Here is a 12,049-nt window from a genome sequence, read left to right on the forward strand (position 1 = left end):
AAAGAAAAAAAGAGAGGGAAAGAAAAAGAAACCCAAACCACAACAAAACACCTATATAGGATATCTAAACCAAATTGTTATGATTTATTAATTTCTCAAAGGTAACAAGATATAGTAATTGAGTAAGTACAAATAAGATTGTAGTCATTCAGGCAGATATATTTAAAGACTGAAGGTAACTTTAATTTTTATTGTAAATTTCTTTGACATTTAAGAAATTCTGTAGGGAAATGAAAGGATCAAGACTACATCTGTGAGCCAGGAGTGGTGGCACAGGCTGATAATCCCAGCATTTAGAAGGCTAAGGCAGGAGAACTGCCATGAGTTCGAGGTCAGCCTGGACTACACGGTGAGACCTTGTCTCAAAAAACCAAAGCTTGCCCCCTCTAAAAAAAATCCAACCTACCACCACCACCACCACAAAAAAAAAAAAAAAAAAGAATACATCTGTGCTATATAATTTTTAAAATGTTTAAATTGCATGGGTTTCTAAAGTTTATTTACTATTGGTTCTGAAGATATTAACATGTGAAGGGAAATTATAGAGTTGGGCATGGTAGCACACTCCTGTAATCCCCACACTTGGAAGACTGAGGCAGGATTGCAGCTAGTTCAAGGCCAGCTTGGGCTACTTAGTAAGTCCAAAGGCAGCCTGAATTACATAGTGAGATGCTTACTAAAAAAAAAAAAAAACAACAAAAAGAAAAAAACAACAAAAAAGCAGGAGGATGATGAGAGAATTACTAATCTCTTTTTTGTATATTTACCAGTTCAAAACAAAGCAAGACCAAACATGACATGGCACTAGAAAAATGTTAATACACATTACCTCCCATGTAATCCTGGGCACTGTATCTTGAGATATCAGTGCACATATGTGATAAACTGTAAATGGAGAATGAATTTTAAAAATGAGTAGAAAGGGCCGGGGATGTAGCTCAGTGGAACAGCACCTGCCTGGCAAGCATGAGGTCCTGAGTTTGATTCCCAGCACCAACAAAAACAAAAACAGAGTGGGAATATGATTTTGGTGCCATCTCATTTCACAAATATTTCAGTTCTGAGACATGGTTTGCGTCTTTTACTTGTATTCCCTGTGACTGTTTTTTCTATTATCAGTTTTATGTTTTTAAAACATTTATCTTCATTAGCTTCTCTTTATTTTGGAACTATGACATCACTAGGTGAATAACTGAAAAGGAAACCATCAAGGATCAAATTATTGTTTTCTTTGGAGAACATTCATCTACAGCAACACCTAAATCATGGCTATTTTCAAAGGATCACTCACAAGCCCGAGGTCTCCCCGCCACTAAGGAAGAAGGTTCTTCAAACAGCCACTGTGCTATGAACACTGATGCCAATAGGAGCCAGTGTGTCAAGAAAACAGGCAACTTGCAAAGATTATTGATAAATATTTCCCTGTCCTAACTACTCTGCACTGTTTGCTTTTGTGCTCTAGCTCACTCACTATGCTGAATTAGGAGGCATTCGAGAGTGCAAAGTAACCCAGTACCACCATGGACAATAATTTTTAAAAAGCCCTCAAGAACTGAGCTAGGTAAGAAAGCAAACTGTATCTTAAAAACAAGGATCAGGCTTTTGACTTTCCAAGTTTCTCTCCTATTACATGGTAAAAACAAACATATATAAGGATACTGGAGAAAAAACTGGTATGTTTCTATTATCAACCTTGGGGAATACACCCACTTGCAGTGTGCTCCCAATTTACAAATGCAAATTAACTAACTTGCCAAGTATGCAGAGAACAAATTACACAATGAAGGGCAATGTTGCACAAGACAGGCTGGGGTGACTTCTTACAACCCAAAATGCCAGTATTACTAGGGGTAAATGACTCAAGAATCAGCTGATAAGCTTCAGATAACTTTTGGCTAATCTTATTAAAATTTCTGGCTATAAATTACTAAAAAATTAAAACTCAGCAGTCAGTTCTTAAGGTCCTAGGTCAGTGGCGGTGCACCTACGGCATATGTGCCACAGAGGGATGTTTGTATCATTGAAAGCTCTAAATGGTTCACCATTACTGTCCTAGGTGAGGCTACACTGAAAAATAACTTTAACTGGGAATATGAAACTTTTAAAATACTAAAAACCTTATAAAAAGAGAAAAACGAAGTGTTTAAAAGAAAAAGTGGGAAAATTTGTGATTTAATTAAATGGGCACTTTTATTATTCAAAAAAGTTATAAACTTTTAGCTAGGTGTGGTGGTGCACACCTGTCATCCCTGGGAAAATGAGGCAGGAGAATCACACATTTGAACCTATGGTAGCTTGGACAATTTAGTGATTTTGTGAGACTCTGTCTCAAAATAAAAAGTAAAAATCAGGCTAAGGATGCAGTTTAGTGCCAAGGCCATGGGTTCAACCTCCACCATGGCAAATAGATTACTGCAGTTATAAATCTTTGATATTCTGATTATTTTCTTAAATCTAAGATTTACAAAGAGGTCTTACATAGAGGAGTTCCTTTAAACTACAGACTGAATGGTTTTTAAAATCTGAGAAGACAAGCCAGGCTTGGTGGCACACACTTGTAACCTCAGCACTTGGAAAGCTAAGGCAGGATGATTGCCACAAGCTCAAGGCCACCCTTGACTACAGAGTGAGTTCAAGGCCAGAATGAATTGCAATGTGAAACCTTGTCTCAAAAAAAAAAAAAAAAAAAAATTGAGAAGACAGGATTAGGGACTATAGACCATATTGGTTTAGGTTAGTTTTCAGCCCCAAAGCAACAAAATTAACCACTGAAGAAATAATTCATATGAACGAAGTATAAACAAAAACAACCCAACACGTACAGAGACATATACCTTGGAGGCATTTAGTATATTTGGAAATTCTCATTTGCATTTTTAGACAATGGAGTAACTCTTTTTGCAGGCTGTACTAAAACACAAACACACCACTGAAGAAACCAGACTAGGAATTTCAGCATTCATTCGATGTTTCTGGAAGTCAAGGAAATTAAAAAATAGCCAATTAAAAAATAACTCAAACACTGTCTCTTCTTGTTCAGCAAGAATAGGATTATTAATGACAGAACAGCTTACCTGGGACAGGACTCTTTCTTGAAATTAAATTCTGAGAATCCATAATCTCTTCTGTTCTCCCATCTGCTTCTACCTCAGCTTTGTTTTGAATCTCTTTTGCATCTTCACTAAGGCAAGTTCTTATGCTCTCTTCCTCTTCCAAGACTCTCTGGACTACAGTGGGAGCACTCAGAATATTAACGGTAGTGGTGGCAGCAACAATGACTGAAGTGGGAGGAGAAGCTGGAGGAGTTGGAGGAGCTGGAGAGAAGGAAGAAACTGTGGAAGGGGTGATGGGAAGTGGAATCCGCTCCACTTTCACTTCTTCTGGGGGATTTTCCAGAATTTCCAATTCAAGAGTCAGTGGCAACACCTCATGTTTTACCATTTCCACAATGCTTTCTGTGGCTGGAGATTTTTCACTAACTCCATTCATTTCATTAATTAGGTTAGTACTAGAAATCAGTGGAATATCATTAGCTGCTACACTACAGGGTTTCTTGCATATATCGTTGTCAATTTCAATTGTTGGTGAAGGGTTTGATGTTTCTGTGCAAGATATGGGGTTGGGTATAGGTACTGTATCTTCTTTTGAGGAAGAGAGTTCATGTCTGTCATCTACAGCAGCAGTGAATATTGCTTGACTACTAAGAGTAGCAGAGGTGGGGGAAGCAACTGTACTTCGAGCAACTGGAGAAACAGTGGTAGGTGATGGAGGCAGAGGAAGCTCTGGTATGGATTCTATTGTAGTAGTCTCAGATGTCTGGCCTGCTTGTTCCTTCTTCTCCCCACTAAAGACTAGCCTAAGGACTGGGGAAGAAGACTTTAACACTGGATCTGGTTTTGGCTTCTCTTCTGAGAAAGAAAAAAGAAAAGAGAGTTAGTTTTATGAATAATTTTTGGACCAAATACTATATTGTATTGCCTTAGGCCAATCGTTTTAATATCTTACTCTACAAAACATAGAAAAAACAAAATACTAGATTTATTCTGATACTGCAGGAATAGCCTCATACATTCTTTTTCTAGTTACACATACTATTACCGGTCTCTAATAAAGTACATATAAAATTTTGTTTTGTATAAGTACTGCACATTAACCAATTATGCCACTGGAACTCCTAAAAGCTTATTTTGGAATAAGAGAAGGAATCAACTCACCAAATGATTACATTAAGAACAGAACAAGGAAGTTCATCAAAACTAGGGCTAAACCGTTCTTCAGGATAGGGAAACTATCATCACTACTGTATTTGTTCCCTATGGTAAATTTTTCCTACCAAGGACACATTAGTCTATGTATTTCGGCACTTGGGAGAATTTTTGTTTATAAAAAACGTATGACATATAAAAAAACTGTTTTAAGAGAAGCCATCATAGTGTTTTTTATTATCCTTCAAATTTATTATCAGTAAAACTGATTTCAACATAAAAAGTAGTTTTGAAATTAGTTTCCATTCTCAAAAGAGGTACATATTCAGAAACAAAGTATAAAAATGTAAGTCTATTTTATGTCTCCACACATGAAATAATTCTTCAAGGTGAAATCAGAGTTAGTATCCTGATACATAAATCCAATAAAAAAGAATACTAAACATGAATGTCTGAAATATTTTGGAATATATAAAATATACATTTGCATATAGACAGAATACGATCAAGAGTAGAAGACGGAAATTGTAACCATAGTAAGGGTACTTGGAAAAATGAAAGAAATAGTAATTAACCAAATTATATTATTTTAAATTCTAGGCAAATTGATAAGTGACTCACTTCTGAGAGAATGAAACCAAAGGAAACTTAAGACTGTTTCCAGGCTGGTGCTTCCTTAGCATGATAAGAAGATCCATCGGAAAACAGATTCTTGTATGAGGATGCTTACCAATTGCCAATAAAAATTGCTGGCACTACTGAAAGACCTTCTAAACTGAGACTCTCCTCCACCTTCAGCATCCTTTATGCATCAGTGAAAGTGAGTCTTTACAATAAATCATAGTTAAATGTCTGTTAGAGAGACCATGTTCTGTTTACCAAATAAAGATGGTAAATATTATCACTAAGCTGTTAAAGATTAATTTGTTCACTTCTACTATACTTACTAGCCTTTGAATTCATTTTAATGGATGGTAGAAGATGCTACGGCTTCTAAAATTGGACTTCTGTCTATTGTAATGTTAGTAAGATCAACAGGCTCGCAATGTGGAATCTCCCAGACTAAGGTGCCAGGGTAAGAGACAAAAATATGTCATTTGTGTGTGTGTGAATCTCTATGTGAAGTATATTCATATAATAAATATGCACTTATTAAAACATATCTAATGAACATAATTTCCAAATCACTGGAATTACTTCCATATAGGTCACCCAGATTCTACAATACCACTGTAAAAATGTATCAAAATAATACCATTTATGAATACTGAGTGGAACCTAGATATAGTAAATTTAAAACTAAACTAAAGAAAACAGTAATTCTCACATTAAAAATCTAGTAACAGTATATCCTTTAATAATTAATTTTGGGAAACAAAATTTGAGAGTTAAAAATAACAAAAGATCTAGGAGAAAGGGCCAGGGATATAGCTCAGTGGCACAGCACCTGCCTAACAAGTGTGAGGTCCTGAGTTTGATTTCCAGTACCAAAAAAGAAAAAGAAAAAAAGGTCCAGGAATGACAAAATTTCTATGTACTCTTAAGAAGACTGAGTACTAAAAAATTAGAAACAAAATTTATTTTGAGAGTTTCTCATTCTCAAATGAAGTCTTTTAACGATTTTTTAAAAAGCTTTAAAGACATAAAACAGAAAAGTACAACACAATAGATCTAAATAAAAAAATATTTAATTTATTCTACCCCACAAATGACTTTTTTATTAGGAGTTCGGCCAACTTAGGAAATCTGCAAGACTCCACGCATAAGAATTCTTCCTAAGGAGATAATCATTTATCAAGGAAAATGACTAGAACACTTAAGGCAATCTTACGGGGGGCGGCGGGAGGAATGAACCCAGTGTCCAGCAATAAGGGATTTATTAACTAAATGACAGTTTAGCCATAGAATGGCATACTGTTCAATATTTAGAATAGGGTTTTAAAAGTGTTCAGTCAGAGAAAATTGTTAATAATAAAGGATATAGTTTGTGTTTTTTTTTTTTTTTTTTCCCAAGTACGGCACAAAACTGTAGAGCTGTGAACCCAATTTGGTAATAATACATTTTTTCATCTTGCTTACCCATAGTTTCTATAATGAATGTGCAATATTTACAAAAAGGATAAAATTGCTCTCTCTTATTCTCAGATGGTGGTGAAACCAATGGCTTAAGTGAGCACCTTTGGGTATGACAAATCTTACAACCACTGAGAAGGTGCTACTATCAGTTAACCCAGGCCCAGAGACCAGGAATGCTGAACATCCTAGAATCTGAGGGACCGTCTCACCTAAAAAAGAATATCCTACCTGCAAACAAAGCCCAGTTCAACAAAATTCTATTCACTGAATACTAAAAACCAGGTGCTTTCAAAAGGTACTAAGATTTTAAGCTCCTCACTAACTAGCTAATATGAGTTATCCACACCAAACCCTCAATACACAAAATTGAATGCACTTTCTCACTGAGTAAATAGCAACAATTTCAGCTGTATCTATACACCATCAATACGAAGCAAAGATTTTAAATCATAAAAGTTTTGTTTACAAGCCAATATGAGATATTCCCTCATTTTCATACACTAAAAGATAGGAAATGTGTAATCATCTAGAACCTTTGTTTTCCTGTAACCATTCCAGTTGTTTATGTCAAAAACTGAGAAACTAGATTAATAATGACAACTAACATTTATAAAGCACTTATGTGCCACGAACTGGGTTCAATATCTACATACATTTTTCTCTTTAATTCTCACAACCATCACTGGGGCAAAAACTGTAATGTTCTTTTTCTACAGATTAGGAAACTGAAGGTTGTAGAGATTAGTCACTGGTCCAAGGTCACATAACTAGCAAATGTGCAAGACTGAGACTGATTCTGAACCCCACATTCTTCCATGAAAATAAAAGTATTTGGGTGAATCAGCTGGCAGATTTTGGAGTGGCCATGAAATTCTGTTGCCTACTATGAATCTTCAGTAATGACATTTCTGTTGAATAAGAAAAAATTTGACTGCAGAATGCAAAAGACCATTGTTTTTTAACAGAAATCATTGAAAGCAGTGAATGCATCTATTCTTCTTCAATTTTACAGTATTTTTAAAAGAAATTTTTAAAAAAAGTAAAAATGAGCACTTCCCAATAATGAGCACTTGAATTACATAAAATTGGGCTTTAAAAACTACTCTGAGGACTGGGAGTGTGCAGCTCAGTGGTATAATCCTTCCCTAGCATGTTTGAGGCCTTGGATTCCATTCCCAGCTCTGGATGAATGGATGGACTATTGTGAAAACTATTTTACATGCTGGCAGGCTACCAGCAGAATTATAAAACACTAAGTTTCTGATGAATAGTTGGTACTACATGGAAGATGGGTAGTCCCAAAGAATTATCCACCTATAAAGCTCTAAAACCGGTACTTTAAAACTAGATTTTCACTTCCAGGTGATCTAAAATATTTTCCTGTTGGCCCTTATCTAAGCAACGTATTAGTTTGAAATGTTGATTTTTGTCAAATTTCAACTAACCAAAAAGAAAAAAAGTACTGAGGGAATCTAAAACTCTTCCATTTCCTCTTTTGGTAATCTAGACCTGAATACAACACAGTAAGGATCTTACAACTATAAATCATGGCGTTGTTTTTCATAAAATAGCTACAAAAGATAATACTATCAGAACTATCACCATCAGAGTATATTAGGAACTTTAAAAGAAGTCTTAGCACAGTTATAAAGCAAATGTGAAAAGATGATATTGGGGGTAGAGAATAATCCTCCCAATACCTAAAACTACTTCTCACAAGGTAAATGGCTTTAAAAAATTTAAAAATTATAGTTTTAAGCTTCATGAGTCCTCCTTTAACTCCAAACATAGCTGAAAGAAGTACTTAACGGTGCAACTTTTAGAAGCATGCCAGGTTATGGTTCATTGCCTATCTTTTAGTTTAAAACTATCTTATATAACAAATACAGTATAGAACTTCCTCCTGTTCCAGATTTGTTTGCTGTGTTTTGTATTTTCTTTTTTGACAGAGGGTCTCACTAAGTAGTTCTTTTTTTTTTTTTTTTTTTTTTTTTCTGGTACCGAGAATCAAACTCATGACCCTGCACTTGCCAGGCAGGCACTGTGCTGCTGAGCTAAATCCCCAGCCTCTCACTATGTATTTCAAGTTGACCCTGAACTCACTACATAGCACAGGCTTGCTTTGAACTCACCTAGATCCTCTTGCCTCATTTTCCCAAGTATTGAGATTACATTCTTCTGCCACCACACCTGCCACCACACAAGTACTTTTTTTAAAAACAACTATGCATTGTAATACTCACCGGAAAAAATTAACTTTCTATTTTAAAAATATCATGTCATGTTTGTTTTATTTGTTTGTTTGAGACAGTCTCACTATGTAGTTCAAATGGCCTTGAACTCACTAAAGAGCCCAGGCTGGCCTCGAAATCATGGTAATCCTCCTGCCTCAGCCTCCCGAGGGCTGGGATTAGAGGCTTGTGCCACCACACCTGGCTCATCTCTCTCTCTTTTTTTTGAGACAGGGTCTTGCTATGCAGTTCAGGGTGGCCTTGAGCTCATTTTGTAGCCAGGCTGGACTCAAACTCACAACAATCCTCCCGCCTCCTCATGTCATCTTTGTATGATGTAAAAACACTGAAATCATATATTCACCATTCAGAAGGATTGTAAGTGTGATTAATATGCAGTCTAGCTCAAGGCCTTTAATATTGAATACTTTATTTTTATGTGACATTTCTAATTGTCCCCAGTAATTGGGATTGAACCCAGGGCCTTCACACTGAAATATATCCACAGCCCTTTTTAAATTATTTCTTATTTTTCAGACAGGGTCTCGCTAAATTGGTACACTGTCCAGGTTGACACAGAATTTATGATCCTTCACAGAGCTGGGATTACAGGGATAAACCACCATGCCCAGCATACTTTTTTGAAAATTGTGAGAAAGCATATTTAGTAACAGCCAGCTATAAAATAGTAAGAAGTTTGTAGGACCGTATAATTCAAGAAAGCAGGTAACACACAGAGTCCACCAAAAAATGTATACACATTTCAAGAAATAAATGAATAGTATGATGTTTTTAAAATAGATGGTGTTACCCTCATGAGAAGCACCATAGAGAATGTGGTATATTGCAAAAGACCCAGTACAGTGCCGGCCCTTAGAGAAGAAATTGAAAAATGCATGTTCAGCATTCTCAACAGCCAAGGTTACCCAGCAGCAGTTTGCTGTACTAATAAATGCTTGGAAGCTAATAACCACCACTTTGAGCACCTCTTGTAATTGTATAGGCCAACAGTAACTTGTATTAATCTCGATGTTTCAATAAATTTAGTATTAAAATATTCAGACAAGTTTTTTTCTTGACGTGCATATACATTTTTTTCTTGCTGACTCCGTATGTACACGATTTGTATTTATTCCTAGAACACAGCCAGGGACATTAGAAAGCATGCTCGAAGTTACTTGTTTTGTCAGTGCCTAGTTAGGTCCAGCTAAAATCCAACGAGGTAGGAAAGGAAGACTATATATGATAAGCCATTTTCTAGCATGACATGTGCCTTAAAAGTTTTTCTATTTATAGTCCAAAAGACATTATCTTTATTTCAATAAACACTGGACACTTTATGTTCAAGGTCAAAAAGAGAAGGCCTTAAAACTATTCCTGTATCAAAGAATGATGATTATAATTATTCATGTGCTACATGTCTTCAAAACAATACTATAAAATAGGCCTTCACTCAACTTCATGAGTGAAGAAATTAGGATACATAAATTATCCTCACTCAATACAAAACACCTACTACATGTTGGAAACATAATCTGAACTCAATGCTTTCTCTGAGGCTACAGAAGCCAATCTTTTAAGAAGAAACATTTTATCTTTTATAAAAATACCAAGATACACAAGGACATATTGAATCTGTAAATTAATTACGTTGTTCCTGTAAAACAATATATGCTTTCATTTCCTCCCTTACTTTTTTTTTTTTTTAATTTAAGGCAGCTAGGGTTTTATCTATATATACATATTGATAGGAAGCTATTAACAAAATGTAGGAAAATTTTAATTAATCATTCCTAATTTAGTTTCACAGAAGCAGAATTTTTTGGCCTCAAAACTTTGTTTAAAAGTAGGTATCTAAATAACGGTCAGATGTTTTACTCTTGTTCTTAGATGCTGAAGGGCAATGTAATTAATAAAAAGAGACTAAAGATAGGGAGGAAAACAGTCATACACAAACCTTGCTTCTGGTCGCTAGCTGCAGTGACAGGGGTGCTGGCAGCAAGATGAGCGCTCTCCACAGTCCCATAAACCACAGGGCTGTGCTCAGGGACCTGGCTGGGCAGCTGCTGGGATTTGAAGTACAAAAAAGGGTGATAATGAGCGTGCGAACATAAAAACTAGCAACATGGAACCCAAGCAAGGAGGTAAGACAGAGAAGGCCAGAAGGTCACAAAATTAAAAGGAAAGCAAGGAAAAAATATATAGGCCAATTTAATAAATTCAAACAGTACATGAGCAAACAGGGAAAAGGAGGAAAGAGGCAGCAAAAAAAGGGAAGGAAAAAAGATGATTACTATTAACCACAGAAGAAGACAGCACAATTAGTACACTTCATTCTCCAGTGTTCCTTCTAAGGACAAGCTGACTTTTCAACCTAACAATAAATATCACAGCTAAGAGAGAATTTAACATTTTCCCAAAGACCAAACAGGTTTGGTCAACTTCATATCCAAACTACCAAGCAAAGGAGTTCATCTGCCAAAAGTAGAACAAGCAAGATAGGAAGGATTTTTAAAAGTTACTGATTCAACAAAACAACATGGAAGGGTTGTGGTTCTGTTAAATGTCCTTATTGTGATCATACAGAACTGTCACCTTAAAATGTCTTTAGGTTCTTTGTCAAGAAATCAAAATCATAAATCCCAATGAAGTATCTGGCTTCTCGGAACAGAAGAAACTCATCTTCACTTGGCCATTGTATTGAGTGAAAAATACTCATCAAATTCCAATCAAGTAGGTTGACAAAACTGCAGCCATTGTGCAACTTAGAGGGAACATTTTACATGGGAAAGGACAAGAACACGCATTCTACATCACATTCCAGGCAGGTATTTGTTTTGGATTTGAGGGTTACACAAAAAGCTACACAATGAAGCAGTGTCTCTTAGGAGATCTAATGTCAATATTTTCTTTCGTAGCCTAAACTACACTGAATTGTACCAGTGTTATTAGAGCAGGGTTCTCTGTGAAACTGTTTGGGGTTGGGCGGATTAAGCTGTGACTCAGGGTGGATAGGGTTACTTAGGTTAGTAAAAAATATTTTCAAGTCCATAGTCTCAGTTCTTAAAGAGGGAATACAAATGAAATGGAACTATCATTTATGATGATAGATATCATTTAAGTAACAATGCTTTTCAGGGAAGTACAACATGTAAATTCTTATTTGACTACATATGGACTATATAGAATAAAGATAGTGAAGGGGGAAATGCTAACATTTCATCTGTTTATTAGGCCAAGAAAAGTGCTCATATACCACAATTAGATCTTAATAATACTATGATTGCATTTCCACATACAAAAAATGAAGAGAATTACTGTTATTTTGAATCATGAAAAAATAAGTAGGGTTGCCATAATTACTCTACTCTGAATGCTCAGTAGGGAAAAATTATAGAATTATAAATTTTAAAATTAGGATGGTTTCATAACTAAAGGTGAAAATATAGACTGTTCAGTTCTACTGGTTGAAAAAGGATCTGGAAAAAAAGAAACACTATATTCTCAGCATTTATTAAACAGTATCTACATTTCCCA

General features: G+C 35.5%; 1 protein-coding gene and 1 long non-coding RNA gene across 12 annotated transcripts in view; one reads left to right on the top strand and one right to left on the bottom strand.

Annotated features, from left to right (window-relative positions):
* Positions 1 to 5,436, top strand: part of LOC102027603 — a 33,724-nt gene extending 28,288 nt beyond the window's left edge. For 3 of the 4 annotated variants that reach the window (XR_001236044.1, XR_262633.1, XR_262634.1), the window contains 2 exons: positions 1,463 to 1,561; positions 4,806 to 5,436. This is a non-coding gene — a long non-coding RNA (uncharacterized LOC102027603). The remainder of the gene's footprint in view (positions 1 to 1,462; positions 1,562 to 4,805) is intronic. The other variant, XR_262635.1, reaches the window with a different exon arrangement.
* Positions 1 to 12,049, bottom strand: part of Eif4g3 (eukaryotic translation initiation factor 4 gamma, 3) — a gene marked incomplete at its 5' end in the record, with an annotated part of 297,239 nt that overhangs the window by 113,895 nt on the left and 171,295 nt on the right. For 4 of the 8 annotated variants that reach the window (XM_013519513.1, XM_013519514.1, XM_013519510.1 and 1 more), the window contains 2 exon segments: positions 3,075 to 3,908; positions 10,470 to 10,578. In XM_013519513.1, the coding sequence (XP_013374967.1) occupies positions 3,075 to 3,908; positions 10,470 to 10,578 (943 nt within the window). 8 annotated transcript variants of the gene reach the window in all.

This window comes from Chinchilla lanigera, unplaced genomic scaffold (genome assembly GCF_000276665.1).
Source record: "Chinchilla lanigera isolate Chin_1 unplaced genomic scaffold, ChiLan1.0 scaffold00051, whole genome shotgun sequence".
In the NCBI taxonomy this organism is placed as follows: domain Eukaryota; kingdom Metazoa; phylum Chordata; class Mammalia; order Rodentia; family Chinchillidae; genus Chinchilla; species Chinchilla lanigera.